This window comes from Onychostoma macrolepis, chromosome 12, assembly GCF_012432095.1.
Source record: "Onychostoma macrolepis isolate SWU-2019 chromosome 12, ASM1243209v1, whole genome shotgun sequence".
Lineage (NCBI taxonomy): Eukaryota > Metazoa > Chordata > Actinopteri > Cypriniformes > Cyprinidae > Onychostoma > Onychostoma macrolepis.
The window spans coordinates 26,479,928-26,502,965 of record NC_081166.1 but is presented as its reverse complement, the minus strand read 5'-3'; the positions used below and the strand labels follow the sequence as shown (position 1 = coordinate 26,502,965).

Below are 23,038 nucleotides of genomic sequence, written 5' to 3'. Positions count from 1 at the left end.
AATGACAGACTGCTCCTTCTAATTAAGCTGAGCTTGTTCTTTTAATGTGTTCTTAAGCTTTTACTGGTGTTTGCTCACGGCCTCAGATGTTGACACTCAGAGCAAAGAGCTTCCCACTCAGGACTGTGTTTTTAAGGCAGGACTTTACATGGCATCCAAGAGGCATCTGCTAATCGTCTCCGTTTGTGATTATAGCAGCAGTAGGGAGGAAGTGCAGAGTTGAAACTCTGACCTCCCCCGGCCTTGACCCCTGGTCTCTATGGACACAGCAGAGGAGTCAGACGAGCTTATGAGATTGCAAGTAGGGGACAAGTAACCACAGTGTTGTTTGTGGTTTATACAACAGCCATGAGATTATACATGGCTTGTGCTTTTCTATCATATGAATGGTTCCTACAAAAGAAAGAAAGTCGTACGGGTTTGGAATGACCAGTAAATAATGACAGATTTTCACTTTGCATGAACTATTCATTAAAAATGTTGTTTGGGTTGGTGTGAAAAGAGAGAATATGTTGAAAATGGAATTTACTACAGCCCTCTGTGGTATTAAAGGAAATGAGCCACATAGCAGTTGCCTGCCCCGCCACCGGAAGATAAACACTGCCTTGTGATTGGCTGATTAGAATGAACAGCAGGGCCAGAGATCTCCAAACAGGTAATGACTAATGACTAAAAGTTCTGTCAATGACCCAAAAAGAATAAAGATGAAAAAACTTGGAAGAAGGTAACAGTGTGGGCTAGAGTTTCCTTAGATATTTAGCTTAGATTTTAAAGAGCATAAACAGAAAAATGAACAGTGTTGAGGTAGTTGTTCTGAAGCTGTAGTTTCACAAATTAAAATGCAGTCAAGTTTGGTAAGATTATTATTATTATAATATAATGATTAATTATCTGTTGATCATTTTAACCAGTTCGTTTGTCTAAAAGAACACTAAAAACAGACTTCCCAGTGCTTATGTTACATAAGGCTGTGGAATTACAATTTATGAGCGCACATTTACTTATTGCCTCACTCAGCTTGCTTAGCTGTAAAGCTGCATTTTACGGTAGCCGAGAGATCTCAACACGCTGTAACTTCAGAAAACACATGCAAATAGAAAAAGCACCAGCAAATCAAGAAAACATCTTCATCAGTTTGACAGCAGGTGCTGCAAATACTCACAACACAAACAAATAAAGAATTTTATTTGCAGCGTGTTTCTTTGTTTGGTTGTGTTGTGAGTATTTGCAGCGTGTGTGTTGTAAAACCGATGAAGTTGTTTTCTTAATCTGTAGGTGTTTTTTCTATTTGCAGCACATTGAGCTCTCTCGGCCACTGTAGCATTTGCATTACAGTGTCACAAAAGAAAAGAAAAACAGCATTCGGACATGCTGGACCAGTATGCCTGTTGGAGAAAAAAAAAAGAGTCCTTTTACCAGTAATAAGCTTCTTTTTCTGTCAAAACAATGGAGAATATATGGAGAAAATACAATGGAGAAAATACATCATGTAGTAAGCATTGCAACTATTTCCCCCCAGATTTAAAAAACCCCACGATGATATGGTTAACAGACAAGTGACAAAATGATACACCTCAACTCATCCCTCTCATTCTTGGCAAAGCAAACCAGGTCCATAGTTATTTCTCTCATAGACAGAGACCACCTAGAGAGTCTCGCAATCAACAGCCCAAACCACATCATATCCTGACTCAGACCTTGGAGAGACTGGCAGGTAGTGATAAGACCTGTCTAGCTCTCACTAGCACGCTGGTGTCAGTGAGCAGAGCGCCCATCTACACGCCAAACAAAACACAGGACGAGGCTGGGGGGAGGGATACGGTGGCCATGATACTGCACACAAAGTGCCTTGTGTTTCTGAGAACTCACAATGAGCCATTTAGAGGAGTTTCTTCTACACTTCATTCTCATAAAATCAAGGGCTGCAAAGCGGGTGTTCGTGAACACTCTTCTGAAACCTAAATTGACAAATTAGACACTATACGGTCTCATGGACTTCCCACACAGCGACCATATCAAAGCTGCAAGTTCATATCAACTGCACTATTTAATACAGGTCAATATTTACTCAGAATTCCAAGGAACCTCAATCGCTCAGCCAAAGCAGATAATCAGCCTTATTATGGATAATCTGTCAGGCAGATGTGTTGATGTATCGAACCTTGAACCTTGAACTGTGTCAGTGAAGCAACCAGGAGTTCAAAGTGGTTTTGTGTTTGATAAGCTAAAGTTCCCAAATCAAATAACTTTTCTAAACAGATCTAGTCTGTTGCAATAGAAATGGACAGAACAGTCAACAGGGAAGCAGGTGCTTATGAGAAGAGCTCTCAGGAATATCATTTTGGTGGGCTCTGCTCAAACTCAATGTTTGATTTAGCTCTTGTAGAACTGGAATGGATTCTGGGTAGAAAACACCTGGCCATGGACTGAATTATACTGTCTGTACAAATGTCTAGCTGAAAAGCTGCAGAAGTCAACAACTTAAAATCACTTAATGTTTCTGATGTCTCATTGAATCTTTTCCATTATTAGTTGTTCACATCAAATCATTTTTGTTAGCGGATAGTGGCAGCTTCATTAATCTCTTTCTTAATCTCTCTATTAATAGCTTTATTAATATAGTTGGGTAAACTTCTATAATTGTGAATGGAAACTATACAACAAATAGCCTATAATGTTTGCATTTCCATTTGCCACAAAGAGAAAAATTCACAATAGTGTTTCTATGATTTTAAATTCCATTTTTAATTTTAGTGCCAAAGTAATATAACACAAGGTATAATGTTATAATGTTATAACTGTGGAAATGTCATAACAATCTGTGAAAAGGGTCTATACTGTTAATAGAAAATTATGTCTATAAAAATGACATAAGTCTGCTAGTTATTAATAATGCATCAACAGTTTTTTGAAAAAGAAAAATTAAAAAAGGAGTATGATTTGAGTCAAATGACCCAATAGTCAGTAATGTTAGGAACTGGCACTTGAGTGAATGAACACCAGTAAACTGAATCAATATGCTTGCAGATTAATTAATTCAGCCACATCCTATATGAGATTAATCAGATATATACAACATAAATGTAATATTACAACTTAAATCTGCAAAAGTGAACTTGTCTGTGCTAGTTAGCATGTGTAACTGCACTTATGGATGTGCTCTTCCTGTAACGATGCATTAAAATATTTACAATGTTCTATTGCAGTAGTGTTAAATAACAGATTGGCATTAGACGTCTTGCATGTATTTTTATTATCAAAATTATTCCAGACCTCACTGCACTCTTTTAAAGCCAGTCTGGACAGCATGTTATCTTAACACTAAGCAATCAGATCTGATACCACCATGATCTTTTTTTCTCCTCCTTTAAAAATGAATTTTTACAGTGAATCTTACATATTTGAAAATACTTCTTAAATATGGTCATATACATCCACAAATGCAAGGGAAAGCAAACAAGCATGATATATATACCTAACTATTAGGTCAAATGCAAGGCAACATATTCAGTGACATCCTTATACCAGCAAAAACAAAGGAGATGGCAGATAATTTAAAGTGACGTCCATTATTCATGTTCTAATTATTAAATTGAGTAACTTGGATTTCACTGAAACACCTGAAGGCAAATGAGTCACTCGTCTTACGGCACAGCTAATTCACTCTAAACTGCAAGTAAACAAGTTTCCCTATTGATGCTGTTCAGACTGAAATGCTTGAATCTTGATTGATGGTGGTTATCCCATCCTGCCCTCCTGAGTGTTTTGTCTTAACTTGTTGTTTGTATTGTCCTCAGAGGTTTGCCGGCAGTTGAGGGTGTTACTCTGGGAAGGTGTGGTTTGCCGTTGTCTCTGTGATTCAGAGCTGCCAGGAATGTGCATGGCAGGCTGCTTTCAGTCCCAGCTGGACCAACAGCTCAGATTTTAGGCTGCTGATACAGACTATTGCTCCACTGAAAGACAATAGTGTGTCTTTTCTAGCTTTTGGCATGCTACGTGCTGTCTGATCCGTTTTTCTTTTCTTTTTTTTTTTTTTTCTTCTCAAAGGTCAGATGAATGTGTCACTGTCAAATGATACATAATAGATTATAGCAGAACCGATATATTGTGTGTAACAGTTGATGTCTAGGATTCGTGAATTCCTCCGTCAGGCTGGGAAAATAGATGGAAATCCAGTTGAACATGTTTGTTGTCATGTTCTCTGGAGGGTAAGCAATCCCAGCGGTGATCTCTGTGTGTGTGTCATGAAAAACAAACACCCAGGAAGGCCAAAGGTGCATGCTTTCCACTGCAGGGAGAGTACATTCTCTTTCACCAAACCTTACTGTATGTGAACTAGTTTTTCATCTCATTCTGTCTTTGTAAAGTGACTTGGAATATAATGTATATAGTATATTGCCACAACAGTAAAATAATGTTTAAAATAATTATTTTCATTAAGAATCGGATGTTTACATCATAAAAAAAACTAATTATCATCGTCGTCAGATCTGTATTGTGTATATATTAATAATCATTTATATTATATATTTTAATTCAATGTAAATTTTATTAAAAATATATACAATTTTATATATAATTTAAATTGTCATTGTAATTTATCCAGTGTAATGTAGAAAAATTTATTGTTTTACAGTATTGAGAATCTAAACGCCAAGATAAAATGATGAGTAATAATTTTGGTGAAAATGTATTTAATTATCATGAAAAAAAAAAATCCTATAGCCTATTTGTTTTCTATTTTTTTTTTTTTTTTTTTTAATAACAATTTTTTTTGGCTTAAATCTGAGTACTTATTTAGGACCAGGTAATGTTTTATTTTTCTATAAATACTGTATTTTTCTGTGTGTTAATAACTTGTATTACTGTCAACCTCTGATCTTAGCGTTCATCTGACTGAACCTTTATGATGTGGTTGCTGATTTCTGCCCCCTAGTGTGGACCTTTGATAACATAATTCCTAAAAACTCATTTATGTGTGGTATTTGGGAAAAAAAAAAACGTTGCAACATCTAATCTTTGTACTCGGATGTATCCGGTAGAGTGTCACACCAGTGTTGTTTCTCAGCATTCCTGTCGTGCACAATTAACACAGAACAGTCACACAACTCATCCAAAATCAACACGCCATCGCGACACACATTTCCGCTAATGAAAGTTTGTACTTTGCATGTTCTCCGTACCTGGAAACATGTCCTCATTCTTTATTATTTCTACATTTTACAGTAATAGAGTGCTGTAGTGATTATGTATTTTTGTAGGCCAACCCAGTGTGTTGCATCACCCTGGTTCCCTCAACAAAAACCCAATATGATTTTTTTTTTTTTTGATTATTGCAAAACATAAGCTCTGTGACCAACAAAAGTTTATGATTCTTACAAGTTTTGTTCATCATGATGACCTTCACAAATGAACACAACTTTTACGAACATTGAAGCCTAAATGCAGTTGACAGAAGTAAATATATTCTTTAAAATTTAAACCAATTAAAACACACTCGCATGACTTCAATGTCCTCACCATTACGTTTCTGACAACTCTCTTTCAGTCCTATAAACATTTTCCCTGAAACTTTGTGTTTGCAAGAGTATAATTATGAACAATGAAGCTGTGAAAGCAACTAGTGAGTAGATGAGTTTGCATGTTTACTGTGATGACTGACTTTTAAAAATAATTTTAAATAACACCTGAAACACAGACCTTGTTAACCAAAAAACCCATTCAAACTTGACTTCAGGACAATGGAAGTGAAAGTGCTAATATGATAACTTGATTTCAGGTGGATTCTGGGATGTTTTCTGTACAGTACTGAAGAAGTTCACATGTATGCTGAGCACTTCAATAGCTGCTCCAGCTTGGCCATTAAAAAACTTTCATTTTTGTTGTTTTGGAAATAACGAGTCACTAGAATCATCACATTAATTCAGTCCACTGTGTCTGGATATGCTGGACCTGAACTATACAGTAGGTAACGGATCATTGATCTCCAAGCGTTTCAGCCCACAGTGAGCTGTGCCACTTGGAGGCAGTGTTTCACAACTCGAGTAACTGGCAGTGCTCTGAACTTAGAGAGAATATTCCAGGTCTTTCTGCTTTGTTCATGCATTGTGAGACCTCTACCGCTTGTGAAATTAACAATTGTCACTTTCTCTCCAAACGCACAGGAAATCATGGTTGCTAGTTTGCCATTCATTTAATTCTTGTCCCCCTGAAGGAGTTCAGAGTGCTACTTGACGTCCTTTTGCTGATTGCCATGTTGCCGTGTTACCTAACCGCACGTTCATTAAGAACATCGTTTTAGAGGTCATGCAGGCCGATTCTTTCTTTAAAGTTCACCAGGAACATCAGCATTAATGGCATGAATTCAGCTAAAATGTAAGGTTACGGTATATCATTTCTGTCGTCATTTTTTGCACACATTGTGTTTGCAACCCGCTGTCTTGCAGGGAAATTCACTTGAGGTCTCTGCTTATAAGGTTGATATGGCAACGGCAGGCAGCATTCGTTAATGACAGGGATCACGCAGCAATCCCTGGATGAAACAGCCTTATTAGATAATTACACAAACAAGAGTTGTAGTCTGTGGAATGAAGGGTTGAGCGGCAGAAAAATTGCATGCACATAAGAGTAAGATAATGTTGTCATGTGACTAGTGCACTTATCGTTTATTTAATAAGGTAAATATGGATTAATATGGATATTGCCAGATTGAATTTCAAATATAATGATTATACAAATAAAATAATAAATAAATATATTATAGTTAATGATTAATAAAAAATAAATGATATATAGTGTAATAAAATGATAGAAAATTAAAATGATTTTTGTCCATTTTTGTCATTGCTCAAATGCTGCTAATAAAAGCATTTGTGACAAAGCAAATAATAGATAATGACTTGTTTACAGCATTTAGATTAGCTTGACCAACTGAAAAGCAATCGGAAAGCACTGCATTTGTGCTCTTGTTATAATTAATATTTATTATATTATATAAATGTATTTTCATACACGAATCAATTTCATTTAAACCTATTTGGTCAGAGCTGGCTTAAACACATGGAGTTATACAGCTTGAACACTGCTTTTATTCCTTTTTGCTTTCTTTTTCAGTCGACTTGTACCTTTCACATCCTTAGTTGTAAGAGCACTAGTGAATTTATGTAGGCAGCTGCTAATTTGCATTGCTTTTGAATATATTTGATCATTTCGTGTTGGCCCATGACACTTGGCTGCTTTTGATTGCTCTTACTTGAAGCGTAAGTGCATTATTATGTTTCACGTGTTCTCGTTTGGCATCTGCATTCATGCGTTTACAGGCACGATCTGATTATATGCTACAAATGCCTTAAGAATGAAAGCAGGATTAGAAATCACTTCAGCAAGAGTTGTCTGCCAAGCAAATAAACAGGAATGTAAATATGAAGTCAGTGCAGTTGTCGTTTGTCATTGGGATAGTCTGCTTGAAGACGTTTCTCCTGTATAAGATTGTATCTGCTTCATTACCTCCATTACCACGGCCCATTTGCCTCATATCCAAATAAGGGGAATCGAACACGAACCCAGACATGTTCCCCTCGGTCTTACTTAAACTGCTAGCTCGCTCTCTGTCCCACTCTCTCTCTCTCTCTCTCGCTCTCTCTCGCTCTTCCTTTGGCATCTGTATTCTATCAGGAAGAATGAAAAGACACTACTCATTATTAGGGAACATGGTTGACGATGCATCACCTGGCCCGAATGGGAATTTTTGGAAACAGTAAGTTGTTCAAGTTGTTTTTTTTTTTTTCTTAAATATACTGTACTTTTCAAAAGTTTGGAAACAATGGTTTTTAAATGTTTTTGATGAAGTCTCTTATTATTGATGCTTAATAATGTTATTAATAATGGTTCTTATTATCAATCTTATTATTATCATGTGCTGCTATTTTTCTATTGTGGTTTTCAGGATTCTTTGAAAGAATTAGTTTGAAATGGAATCTTTTGTAACATTATAAGTTTTTACAGTCACTATTTTGATCAATTTAATACCAATAATTTCTATTAAAAACAATCGCACGCATACCCCAAACATTTGAATGGAAGTATATCATGGTTTTTGCATAAACATTAGTTAGCAAAACTCGTTTCAACATAATAATAAGAAATGTTTCGTGAGCTGCAAATCAGCTAATGATGATGATAAATTCAACTTTGCAAATTCAAATTCAATAAATTACATTTTAAAACATATTGCAATAAAAAAAAAAAAAATAGTAATACTATTTTGCAATATTAGTGTTTTTGCAGAGCACATGCATGCAGCACTGGTGAACATAAGAGACATATTTATAAGTATTGTATTGAATATGCCTTGGATAGATGGCTGGATAGATAGGCTTTTGGATGATCGCACGAGGCACTGCACCTCTGCACCTCTGCTTATAATTCAAGTTAGTAACTTGATCTTTCTGTCGTGAGGCTGCAGAACAGGGTTTGGAGTGCATGTTTCAGTGTGACATCATGAGAAACAGGATGAGATAACAGCATCCTGCAGAGAACCTCATTTCTCCCTAATAAGTTCCAGCTTCACTCTGTCACTGTGCGCTTGTAGCTTTATAGTGCTGGAGGAAATTCAGATGTTCGCTGCTCTTAACCCTTCTGTTTTTACCCCCTTTAAAATCTCAGAAAGCATACTTAACATTTGAAGCATCGGGATGATGTGGCATGACTTTTCCTAATCTTACAAGAACGGCTTATAGCAAAATGTCAAGTTGATAACATTAATCACCCATCTGCGATAACATGAATCACACATCTACTTGGTGTCTCGGCAATCTCAGCTATAAAACATTATAATGATTTTTTACAAAATGTTTTTGGAGACTGTAGCCATCCACTCCTAAAAGTTATTTAATTTGATTTATGCATTGTATATCAGTCCATGTGCATGTGCGTGACTAATTTGTGGCATAAAACTGTAATGATATCTGCCTAAAAGGTTTTAAATAGGTCAGAGGATCATACTAATAGAATGTAAAGAGAAAAGTAGAGGTTAATTTGAAAATTACTTTTATTATTAGCCTCAAAGGGATAGTTCGCCCAAAAATGAAAGCTCTGTCATCATTTACTCTCCATTGTCAAGTGATTGAGCTCCAAATTTGTTGGGTTCCCAGTGTTCTTTAAAAAGGCTTTTTTGGTCTTATACACAGTTTGGTGCCGGATACAACTTGCATAGAAATGTAAACCTGGTTAGCTGTGACAACCAATGACAAAAAAAGGCATTTCAGTTGCCAAATGTACAGAAATGTGCAAGAACATGGAGTACAAAATGCAGAGTATGTTACAAGGCAAAAACATTTAGAAAAGTCATCGGGTTTGTAAGTGAAAGCAGAACTGTCATTTTAGGGTTAACTATCCCTTGAAAGTCAGTCTCAACAGAACCCGAGGGCTAAAATGGACTTTTGCACTGCCTTTTCAGCTGGAGTATAAACATACAGTACAAATAGTGTCTGATCTCTGGCTCTCTCTTCTAGCGTTTGCCTCATGCGCAGACTTTGCGTACACGTGCTGCAAGCGCACAGCCAAACACACAAATGCACAAGCCAGGGAATTGAAATAAGCGTTCGGAGAGGGCATCCTGGGGATTGTTGAGACGTCCCTATGTGAAATTCAACAGGAGATTATGAAGCGCTCGGGGCCCCACCTCTCTCTGCCGTTTGCCAGAACAGCACCAAGTCCTCCTAAGACATCAGGGTCATTGAATGCTCCTTAACGGCCTGAATCTGCCTCCAGGCTTACAGCAGCCCAGTGGCCACATCCACACTAAATCTTGCATGTGACTCTTACACAAGAAAAGCTGCAGTGGACTTAGTTTTTAGGGGCCCAGGGATCAATCGAAGGTTCTGAGGTGGATTTGCAAGGAGTTCAGTGAGTAACCTAAAGGTTTTTTTAGTCATTTCTGCTCGATTCTAAGTGGTAAACTTTGCATATTTAGTTAGAGAATGTAACTTCTAATGTCTGCTTATTTCTCTCAGTCAGAGTTTATTATTAACTGTAGGCTGAATATGAATCAGTTAACAAATTTGCACGATTTTCACTTTAGACGTCATCTCCATTTAGTTGAGTCTTGAGATTTGAATAGGTTACTGCTGAGCTCTGAGTGAGGGAGACTATCAGCAATCATTGTTAAGTGTGCAGTTTGCTGAACAGATTTAGTATCCCCCTGTGGTTCAGTTGAATTGTGGGAACTGGCCTCTCTATTGTCACTCAGTGGTGCTGCTCAGAGCCGTTTACTGTCTCCGTATGTCTCTGACAATAACGAAGCATTTTTTTGGGGTCTTATGGGTGTCAGACGTAAGCAGCTCTAGCATGATGGGCTTTGTTTCTCAGTATGGCAACAGCGGTGAAGTGATGGACGGTCTATTCCCAGCATTCCTTATCGGAGGTTAAGAACTGAAGATCCCATTTTTCATTGCTTACATCAGATGGGTGTAACAAATCTGAACATGCTCATTCCCAAGACTTTTTAAAATGTGTAATTCTAATTGTTTTCATTGAGACATATTATAAATGTTTGATTAAACTATCGTCTATCATAAAATTACAGTAGCATGAAAAGTAGTTGGTTTTAAATTTCATGTCTGTATCTTGACCTTCTTGTCTGTAACAAAATCTTAACAGTCAAAAAGATGTGGCATAATTGATACATTTACAATAATTGGTTTGGCAGATGCTCTCAAATTAATTATAGTTACTACAAAACAAAATATTTGTTGCACATTTTTTCAGAGTCTATTGCCACATTACTTCAAATTGTAAAGTGAAATAATTGGAAACTTTCTTTTAAAAGACAATCAAACAATCACACTTCATTTTCTTCACTATTTGTTGACTACATTCATCACGCTCAACCATTCAACCCTGTTAATTTAAAGGGATAGTTCACCCAAAGATGAAAATTACCTTTTGCTGCACATTCTTTGTTTTTTCTGGAATTTGGCCTTTGATTGCCCTCCTATTTATATTTCTGTGAAACAGGAAGCCATGGCTGGATAACTTCCTGTTCATAATCACGCTGGTGTGCTCAAAATTGTGAATATGAATGGGAATATATTTCAGATATATTTTACTCGTAAGAATTTCTAGGGGTACCAGTAATTGTGTCCAACATGTATTTGAGAAAAAAACATTTATTTCATAATGATATTTCCCCTCATTTTAAATTCTTATTCTCCAAGGAAAGCGTACATTTTTGTGATTTTAAAAGAAATGAATAAAAGATCAAAAGGATTAACAATGCACATTTATTTTTGATCATATTTACCAAGGGTACCAACAATTCTGACCACGTGTGCAACTCTGATTGTATTCATCTGAAAGAAGAATGTCCTATACACCTAGGATGGCTTGAGGAAGAGTAAATCAGGGGGTAATTTTAATTTTTGGGTGAACTATCCCTTTAAGTTACAGTAAAAAAGGCTGTACAAATATGATAAATAAAAGTTTATCCCAAACTAGCCTCACAAACATACGTGTCTAAATGCAATATTTATGTATTTGAATTGCATATCAAATTTCCATCCGATTGGATTATACAGATTTAACATTAACTTAACGTGATGCATATGTCAGTCATACACAAATGAAGCAGGTTTATGGCTAAACATTTGAGTTGAAATTTTGTTTTCATTTTTTAATATTATTATTTTTTAATATTATTAATAAAGGCTTATTTGTTTTAAGAACTACAAAACCACAAAATGTAAACTGTTTAGATAAAATAAGGTTTCAAAAATTATAAAAAGAATATAAACTGGCTCATATATTATTTAATTTGAGCTACTGAAGTCAAAGACCAACATGTTCTGAAGGTTAAGCTCCTCCATTGACCATTTGTCGTAAAAGGCTTTAAAATGGCGTTTTAACCTTTTTCTGTAAAGTGCTCAGGGTCAAGAGACTAAAAAACTCACCTAAATAACAAAACCAAAATCCAATATTTGCTACCAAACATAACAAACACCTGCTGTTCTGACAAAATAGGATAACATAGGTTCCTCCCGTGTTGCACGTAGTTGCTCCTGCCAGGTGCGTAACGCACGGACACAATCGTTACGTTTGACAGCTGGAATCTCGTGAATGAGACTGAACCATAAACAGTCACGTTTACGGCACGTTAGAACGTTAGAGCGCTAAAACTGGAACTCTGCCACAAGCTCTCGAACTCGTATCGCTCCAGTCATGTTTCCATAAGTGATTTTCCTCAGAAAAAAAAACTATATTCCATGCGTACACTTCACTTCATGCTTTCTGAGGCTGGGTTGTTTGTAGGATACTGGATAGCAGGAATAATTTTTCCACTGTAGAGTGCTTGATAAATGGCGTGGTCCTTATGCAGAAACTACTTTACGTAACATTGGTTCTCTCACGATAAGAAAATCTGTATCAGCAAAGATATTTGTGCTTCAGGCTATCCAAACAGAATTAATTGATGTGTGATTGGCCGAAGCCAGCATTGTCTGGAAAAGAGGACAACACTGGCATGGACGCAAAATATTTAGTCAGTTCTGAAGAAGGCCAGACATCCATCCAGTGAGAGGGAGGCGGGGGGTCATATAAGACTTCAGATCAGGACAAGATTTGGGATGGCTCTCTGCCTAGATGAAAGGCCTGTCATGATGAAGAAAGTAAAAGCGTTTTGTTTTCCGGTCAGTCCTGCTTTTAAAAACTCTTTCAGTCTTCCAAACAATAAAAAAGGATCAACATATCTGTTTTTTTTTGCAAGGTAAGAACAGTTTAACAGACCTGAATGACTGTCTCGAGTCTGAGAGTTCTTATGTTCTCATTTTCATTCTTTTGGAAAGTAATGATTATAAGTTCTGTGAAGTTCTCCATATTGTGGCTTGTTCTTGTGGAAACCTTATCAAAGAGTTGCTGGCACGACTCTAACCTCAACACATGATTGTTCTTGGCAGAATGTGTGTCACGTTTGATTAATGCATTGAGGAAGTTATTTGTATGTCCCTCAGGAATATGGCTGCTGTATAGTCTGCTTTTAACACAGTGAAAGTGGGGGTTTAGCTTAAACACAATAACTGGGATTTATTGGCAAGTTCACAAGTTCACCTTTCAAACAATGTCACATTAGTTTAGTAAGCTTTCACTGCAGAGGCCCTGATATACTCATTCTTCGCTCAAGGGTAGAACAAGTTTCAAAACACTGTTAGCAAACATCCCAGCGCCATCCACACTGCCGAGAGCAGCATTTAGATGAATATGTGAATATGTGCTGCATGTTTTCTCAATAACAAAATAAACACAACAAACGTTTCAGTGGAGAGAAAAGAGCAGTTAAGAAAGCATTTAGCGATGTGGATATGTTTGCACCAACTCTGCAATTTGGCATTCCTATCAAGTCAAATAATGTTTATTTATAGCGCTTTATGCAATAGGTTGCTTTAAAGCAAGCAGCTTTGCAATATTAAACATGAGAAAACTATGTTGGTTTAGATATTTTTTTTAATTACTCCAAATGAACGTTGTTTTGGACCGATTTCGTATGAAATGACGTCACACCAGTTTGTTCTTCGATTTAGCTTGAAGTATGTTGAAGCCTTAATGCTCTTGTAACAAACCTATATTTGATCTTTGTGTTTGAATTATTTATTTATTTATTTATTGCTTCTGGTTTGTTTATTTATTTATACAGAATTTATTTTATTTATAAAGAAAAGTCCCATGAAAAGTATTTCTAATAAAACAATTTTTTTCCCATTTTAATAATTGGCCATTATTTTCAGGATACTGTTATGTTTTTAATTAAAATGTTAATTGTAATTGGAAAATCCTACAGAGGTCAACCAAATTAAGAGAAAAAAAAGTTGTCTTAGATGTCATTTCGGATAAAAGATAATATTGTCACACCTGTTCTCCGATTTTGCTTAAAGTGTAATTTGCTTAATTTAAAAAATCTTTTTTTTTTTTTTACACTTTTGTCATATTTCTTCCTTTTACATTCTTTGTTGGAAACTTATCAGTAAAAAAAAAAAAAACTACCCCCCCCCCTCCATTATAATTACCTATTATTTTTCTATGGCATAAAATACATTTGTTTTAGATTTTTTGGATACAGTTGTGTTTTAATTAAAATATTAATTGTAAATGGAAAATCCTGCATAGGCCAAATGAGAGAACGACATCGGCAATTAAAAAATCCATACGTGCGAGTCATATCTCCAAACAGATACATACATATCTCACATACACACTGGTCCCGATTTGGCTCCTCTTCACTGTAACCCTAGACCACCCTGCTTATGCCACTTCAAAACGCTACAAACTCACTCCAGCTGAACCTCTTCACCTAGTCTGTCTGTAACAGCTGCAGCGAGTGGGTCACATGAGACCTTGCTCTCAGTGTGCTAGAAGGATCCTCAGGTCACCCCGTATCGACTCTGAGGATCCGTGCTGAGTCATTATGCCCAAGGGTAGCTCTGGGTGAATAAATCAAGCCCACTTCCAGTCAATAGCAATGCTGACAGTTTGTGCCTCATTAGTGGTACATTAATGCGCAGCGTTACAGTTAAGGCAAAATACGGGATATGATGGGCTACGGAGTAAATACACTGATTAGATGCATGTCAGGTGGGCTGTGTCACTGTTGTCAGGGGCTTTTTACAGAGTGGGAACAGAACAAATCAAAACAGGACTTGATTAATGTGCAAATTCTGCTTTATCATGCAAATGAAATGTTCAGTCAGCTGAATTAGATCTTAGATGGGGTGAAAGGAGACAGCATCTTGTGCTTAAATGTTTGTATGATTCAATACATTGCTTAAAGGGATAGTTCATCTGAAAATTAAAATTCTGCCATTACTTACATGTATCGCTATGTAGTTTTGTTTTTGTATTTTGTTGTTGTTGGTATTTAATTGTACTTTTTGTTTTTGTTTTTAATTTTTTGTTGTTTTGTTTTACTTTCTATTTATTTATTTCACAAAAAGGGACAGTGTACATTAACAAACATTCATGAATGTAAATGTACCCAAATTAGCCTGAAGGCTAGTTTTCATTGGTAGTACCTTTCCCAGATGTTATTAGGCCTAAAAACTAGAGAAAGAAAAGAAACAAAATAGAAGAACAATACCAACGAAATACAACCAAAAAATATAAACAACTCTCTAAAATACAATTAAACAACAGATTATACAAAATGACAATAAAATAAATAAGTAATAAAAAAGGTAAATATAAAAAGCAGCTTATCAAGATAGCTGAATAACATTATTGATTAAACACATTGTTGATTATGAAGTCATTTTTTTAAATTATGTTCAAATGAGTTAAATGATATACATTCTCTAATTGATTGTGGTATTGAATTCCACTGATGTGATGCTCTGAATGAAAAACAAAGCTTGACCAAACAAAGTTTTTCTGTGTGGAATTATGCAATCAGCTTTAGCTACACCTCTAGGAGGAGCTAAACCATGCATAATCTTATGAACTAAACAAATTTTTAAACTTGATGTTTTCCCAGCTATGCAAGATATGCGTATTTAAAATGTGACAAAGATGAAAGCTAAATAGTTTTTGTGCGTGTTTGTATAATAATTCCAATGGTTTTAGAACTATAGAATGTGTATTAGACTAGCTTGTCAGACAGTAAGTAATATGAGAAAGAATCATAGAATGAAAATATATCTTTGCACCCTCATTTGATGATAATTGAAAATGAACTAAGTTAAATTTGACCTATTTACATACCTTTTTTATATGTGTTTTAAAACCAAGACAGGAGGCCAAATGAACCCCTAGCTATTTATATTCTGAAACAACTTGCTTTGAAATTTGAATTTGTGTTTTGGTTTGTGTTATGTCTTGTTTTGTTGTTTTTGTTTTTAGACATTTTAGCATTTTCATAAAAGAACAGTTTATAGTTACTTCTATTTTTTAACATATTGTCAAGCTGTTGTTGTATAATGGTGCTTTTCATTAATTATTTCTTTATGGTTTCTGGCATCACTATGACAATCTGTTTGCAAATAAAAATAAAGTTTAAAATAAGAAAGAAAAGTCATTTTGGGAGATATACTGCTGATAATGAGAGTCACAATTGTGGGATATTCAGTATAGCCGAAAAGGAGAGATAATGTCATATTACAAGATGCACAATAGAAATGAGATATAAAGTCGTCATAACCGTTTTATTTCTTTTAAAACAGGCTTCCATACTAAATTGATTTAAAGTGAGAATGTTATGCAATTATATTTTGCATAGTTGTTGCGCACCCTTCAGTTTGGCATGCGTTTGAAACCAGCAGGGACTGGACGTGCGGAGTACTGTACTCAGCTGCTGTGTGTCAGTCATTCTCAAGGTATTCCGGCCGTTCCTGCATGTCTGCGGCCTCAGAGCCGGACTGAGACACACTGACCCTCCCAGCTAGAGTTTCAGCCCTTGTGCTGGACCTTCAAGCAGTGACTCTCTCTACAAAGCACCTGCTGGATTAGCCTAGTGGCTATAGAGAGCCCAGAACAAGACAGGGTCAACGATGAAGCTTTGACAGACTGAGAACCAAGAGGCCCAAACTGAGCCGACGGGATTCTCATGGCCTGCGTAATGAATGTTTTTTTTTTTTTTTTCTAGTGAAATCTGATTTAGATAATCATGACATAATGACATCAGACACTGAAGTGATTTCATTTAGGTCCTGGTTAACATGATAATAATACAACTGAATTGGACACATTGATGGTTTGTTTGAAACCAGTGTTATATTACACGTTACGAAAATGTTACCAAAAAACGAAAGTGAAGTTCTGCCCAGAGACTGTCACCAGCTCCGTCTTCACAGGGCAGTTAGAGGTGACTCACACACCTGCTGGCGCTGTGGTCAGATGGGGACATGCCAGTGAGAGAGAGTCAACGCTTGAGCATTAATGTCAGAGAAAGGATTGAGAAACATGTCATCCTTTTAAAGTATTTCTAGAGCCAGACACGTTCTGCAGGACTGAAGCATGCCAGGTTATTACTTAAGCTGACAGTTTTAACATGAACCAGCTAGCAACCATCAAGAAATGCTCTAGTAACCACTCAGATCACCCCAAAAATATAGCAAAATAGTGAAAAAGATCTGTAGCAACAACCATCACACTTAACAAGATTGGTTCTTTATTAGCATCTGTGGTTCCATGAAGAACATTTTCATTGGACAAAAGGTTTTTTACAGTGAAAAAAAGGACTCTCCACACTAAGTACAGGGTTTCTTTGGGTATTCTAAAGGTCTTGAATTCATAGTTATGGCATAATTGTTGTAAGTAAATATATATCTTCCTCAGTATTTTGTCTTGTTTTCCAATTCAAATATCTGAACATCCTTAAGTCAGGAGGATACAATTACTTGAGAGGCAAAATGAAGATATGAAGTTTGAAACTGAACTAAATAAAATTATGAGATTATGCTTAAAATATGAACAAATATCTGGGCTATGAAAACCAGTTTTCCCTTTTGAATTAAGTTGATTTTTGAGTTCATTAGCAGATGTGTGTTCTTGTTTTAATCATAAACTCACTTAATTTAGATACGTTTCTTAGAAAACAAAACTTCTTATGTCGTGTTGCTTCTCAAGTAAATGTATCTTGATTTAAGAATCTTTAAGACATTTGCTTGGGAAGAACTTAACTTTTTTTTGCAGTGAGATTAGAAGGTACAGTAAAAGTTATTTTCATATTTTAGTGTTAAGGGTCAGAGCAATTTTTTTCTTTTTTTTTTTAGTAAAGTGAATAAAAAAGTAATGGAAATTTGTTAGGAACCGTAGTGTCACTAATACAACTTAAACTGTGCTCCCTAGACTTTTATATTTAGAGAACATGTATTCCCCTCAATTTATCCTTTACATTTTCTTTACTTGGTCTTAAAAAGTCAGAAATTTACCTTCATTAAAAAAAATGCTTATTTTATGAACTGTTCACTGAAAGGTTCTTTAAGGAACCAAAAATGGTGGTTCTGTGGCATCACTGCGAAAACCCTCTTTTGAAAGCATTATTTTTAAGAGTGTGGCAGCAGCTTTTGCATTGAGAATGAGTGTCGGACTTCAGGCGGCTGGTGAACGTGCAGATTTTAGTCCCTAAGGTCCAGTTTAAGATCTGACAAAAGCAGACTTTGCTTTTATCATGAGCAGAGCAGGAAACCCATCCCATTAAAGAGTAATTATAAAGGACCACGGCTCTACGGCTCAGGGAGGGGCTTCTGAGGACAGCCAATTCTGCAAAATCATTTTTCAGATAAGGAGACGTTTTGCTTAGTGCTGTAGTTTAACGTTCGGAAACAATGAGGCCCATTTTACAGGTGCAGTACTTGAAGTCCTGCGTGTTTGCACAGTTTCTACATCAATCAGTAGTGGATAACAGCCTTAGTACTGTATTATTTCATGCCAATTATAGTTGTATTATCCAGCTTGTAATGCAATTAATACGTAAAGAATAAATTATGGCGCATCATTGAAGTATGGGAAATGAATACAAACCTGAGATGGACCATAAGTTAGTTTGTAAACACAATGTTGTGTTGTTGAGTTAATGCATTCAACAAAGCACTTCATAGACATGCAGTTAAAGAATCGAAAGTCTGTCAACCAGTGGGAAAAAACCCCAAAACACACTGTGGTATAATTTATGATAATGTGCTATGATATATAAGTTCATTGGTTATCTGGGCTGGGCTCTAAATAATGTTGACTAATCAAAGTGACATGAAATATTCAGAGATCAAGTGTCGTAACTGGTCGGCAGCAACTCAAAAATGTTCGCCTTTTAAGCATACTGTGATGACGTTCTTTTCTTAAGTATACTAAAGCAGGCTTTCTTTTCTTGATTAAAACCTCATAAACACAGGTCCTGACAGTTTCAAAGGAGAGTTGCCTCATTACATAAGTCCTCATCTTGATTGAGTTTTTTGTTGTGTTCTCTTTGTTTGAAGTGAGAAAAATGAGAAACAGGGCAATTGACTTGCTAAGCACTATCAAGAATCTTTCATCATGGTTGCTGTGGCAATAAGCTCCTTTATCCTCGGTGGCGAGCGCAACACTCTCTGTGTCCAATTAGAGACGTTACTCATCTCCCCCTGCAAATATTGCATCTGCTGCTTGTTTTTCTTGGGCTCAGAAAAAAAACATTGGCGTTAAATAAAAATTAAAAGTAAATTTTTCTTGCTGACGTATATACAATGTTTATATTTATTTTATATATGAGGAAGAAAAAATATTTTTATTTATGTATTTATTATTGCCATTTTTGTGCAAACCGCACGCTAATTTTTTTCACTACATTTTTATGTGAAAAAGTGACAACATTTATAATGTTACAAAAGATTTCTATTATAGTAAATGCTGTTCTTTTGAGCTGTCTGTTCATCAAAGAATCCTGAAACAAAATTGATGTAATATGTTTTCCACAAAAAATAAATAAATAAAAAGCATAACTGTTTAATAATGAGAATTGTTTGAGCAGCAAATCAGTATATTAGAATGATTTCTGTCTGAACGTGAGTAACGATGCTGAAAATTCAACTTTAGATTACATTAAAAAAAATATTCAAATAGAAAAGTTTTGTTTAAATTGTAATAATGCATACAATATTACTGTTTACTGCATTTTAGTTCAAATAAATGCAGTCTTGGAGAGAAAAAGAGATTTCTGCATAAGAAATTTTACTAACCCCAAACTTGTGAATGTGGAATATACAGTCAAAATGTTGTCAGGGCAAGTAAAAATCTGAAACTACTGTAAACAACACCTTGCTGTTATTTACACACGCTTCTTTCTGGTTTTGTTCTTGCATTATGAATAACCTAAGTGAAAGGTCTTCAAGGTCCTGCGCTTCGCTTTGCTTTGCTTTAGCTCAGAGCACCTGTTATTCGCCAATGTCACGTTGCATCGCCGCTGAATCCATTTATCCAATGAGAGTGGTTTAATTCTCATCAGAGCCAGCACCGTTTGGGGAGAGAGGTGGCAAAGAAGCTGGGTCAATGGTTTCAGAGGAAGGGCACAGACAACAGCTGTAATGACTTTCCTGGAATCAGCTGGCAGAAATGCAGTCTGGGATCAGTAATGGTGAAATAATGGCTGCTCGCTGCAGAGAGAGGAGATGTGCTCTACGTCAATGATAGGAGTAAAATCACCGAATCGGTGTTCTTTCTCAATAAGGATAAGTTTAATTGCAAGACCTGGGATTGTTCTCCATTTCTGCTCTTTCTGGGCTGATCATTAAGCAGTTACTTGTTCAGAAGAGAGGTCTTTTTTTTTTTTTTTTTTTTTTTTTTTGACTCTTATGGCTTCCTGTTGTTATCATTGTTAAGGAACATTATTGGTTCCTTGGGTTGTTCACTTTGAAACACTTTGATGAAATCACTGCAGGGCACCAAGTCAGAGATGATTAGAGAAGCGAAGATGGGAAACGTAATAACATGTCTATTAGGTGTTGCATGGACTAGTCAGCCAGTTGATTAGTTCTGCCACTAGTTGGGCTTATTTAGTTAGACCAGTGTTTATCAATCAGATGGCCTCCGCAAACTTCCAGGGACCCCAATATGTCCTCATTTATTTAAACTTGGTTATATCAACACAGTCTTAATTAAAATTCTTTAAAAAAAAAAAAAAGATATTTAAGTAAAACACTAAAACTTGAGATGTAAAATTGTATTAAGATACAAAGAGCAAAAATGCCTAATATTTGGCAATATTTCCATGTTTAATATAGATGAGTTTGTCTACATAATTGTTCTCTCATTTGATTTAAACTTGACTTAACCTAGTTTTATTTTGTTTTTTTAAATCATGGCCACACTGTAGTAATTTGTTTCCTCATTGCAGTTAAATCAAAATCAACATTGCTATGATTTAATAAAGCAAGGGAATGAATTAAGTCATAGGAACAAATTCTTAATTCATGGCCACAATTAATACATTTTTTTTGTCCTCATGTCAAGTACATGGCTTCATACAACACTTGACTGACTTTTGTTAATAAAAGTTCTAAGTTTAATATAAGTGAGTTTGTAATTGTACAATTTTATTGAATGATAACGAATTCACCAGTTTGGACAATGTAAAGATCTAATTCATATGTTTATCTAAAAAAGATGAGATACCCGTGAGTTCGACAACCTCAGACAGCATGTTCTCTGTTTAACAAGACAAAAACCTCAACAGACGTGAATTGTCATTGTCTCTCTTTTTTTACAGATTGACCATGTTGATCCTACCCTGAGTCCTGAGGTCTATCTCCTGCACCCGTCCAGAAAGCTGCTTGCCCAGGCTGTGTCATGGCCGCCGTTCTCCCAGTTGTGGATTAGATTCAGGGCCTGTTCTCCAAGAACCAGCATTGCAGCTCATCTGAGCGGGGCCCTGCTGGAGGCCACAGCTGCTCTCGGGGCCCGAAGTTCTCTGCCCGGCTTCACTGTTGGCTCCACAGGTCGAGCGATGCTGAAAGGTAAAAAAACACCACCAATTTCAGCTTTGTTGATGCTTTAGGCTGATGTTTTTACGATAAAAGGGAGAATTCACAACTGACAAGGCTTTTAAAGGGTTACTCCATCCCCAAATGAAAATTTTGTCATTAATCCATGTTGTTCCAAACCCGTAAAAGGTTTGTTTGTCTTCGGAACACAATTTAAGATATTATGGATGAAAACCGGGAGGCTTGTGACTGTCCCATTGACTGCCAAGTAAATAACACTGTCAAGGTCCAGAAAAGTATGAAAGACCTCATCAAAATAGTCCATCTGCCATCAGTGGTTCAACTGTAATTTTACGAAGCTACGAGAATACTTTTTGTACGCAAAGAAAACAAAGATGACGACTTTATTCAACAATTTGTCTTACATTGTGTTCTGAAGACGAACAAAGCTTTTACAGGTTTGGAACGACACGGGGTTAAGTGATTAATGACAATTTTCATTTTGGTGTGGAGTAACCCTTTAAGAAAAAAAATGAAAATGTTTATCTTTGACAAAAACGTCAACACCCATAATGCATTTTTGATTTGGACAATACCACTCTGTTGATCTGACTGTGAGAAGGAATAAAAAAATGCGGAAGATCAATTTGTAGTTTTAACAAAAGCTGTCAAAAGTTTTGCCTTTTGATAACTCCAGGGCTTTTGTTAAGACTACAGATGGAACTTTTGCTAAGAAATGAACATCTTGTTGCAGGTAATGCAGAGAAAGTTTACAAATTGTTTGTTTACACATCACAAAATTATCCTTTAAAGCTTTGTAGTCAACAAAATGAAACGGATTTAATTCCACTGCTTTGACTCTTCGAAACAGTTATAAACATTCATTGAGAATCAATGAAACGATTGGAGATTTTTGAATGGATGCTAATTTAAAACTTACAAAGCCATTGTAATATGCAACAAAGTGGCAGTACATTGCGAAAATGGTGTAATAGTGAAAAATCAAAGACACAACCACGTAAATCAGCATGAAATGTGTCTAGAAGACACAGAATTTGTTCTTCTCAATGTGTACAGACTACTTTATGGGCATACTGTAGCTACAAGGAATATGGTTAGTACATTGGTTGCTCAAGGACATTGTATTTGCATACGAAAAACAACATATTTTTTTTTAAGGCACAAACCTGACAATTCCAGCAGCCAGTTTTTCTTCAGAAGAGCTCATTGTGGCATCTGTCTGAGGCTGACACTAATTGTTGCATGCTACACAACCGCAGCCAATATGGAACAATACTTTCTATTCAGGTTGAACAGATAAAAAAGACACAAATTTAAGGGTCTTTGTGCTCACATGTGGATGTCCCCCCATAGCTTAAAGGCTGTTTTTTTTTTTTCTAAGTGTCTTCATTGTCTTTGTGGATCCTCTGGACAGAATTACTCAGGATTTGGTTGATTGGAATGTGCAGATCATTCCTTAGAGATCACTAACTTTGTTTTTCCACATCAAGCCCACTAGTGTTGACTTGGGACATTAAGAAGTTAAGATTCTTCATCAGCACACTCTGATCTTTTTTTTTTTTTTTTTGTATAATTCAGATGCTCCA

The 23,038-nt window shown here is 36.0% G+C and overlaps 1 protein-coding gene across 6 annotated transcripts in view; it reads left to right on the top strand.

Moving 5' to 3' along the window:
• plce1 (phospholipase C, epsilon 1) overlaps window positions 1-23,038 on the top strand; it is a 75,451-nt gene that overhangs the window by 11,661 nt on the left and 40,752 nt on the right. For all 6 annotated transcript variants that reach the window (XM_058793311.1, XM_058793312.1, XM_058793313.1 and 3 more), the window contains exon 3: window positions 21,218-21,464. In XM_058793311.1, coding sequence (XP_058649294.1) covers window positions 21,218-21,464 — 247 coding nt within the window. The remainder of the gene's footprint in view (window positions 1-21,217; window positions 21,465-23,038) is intronic.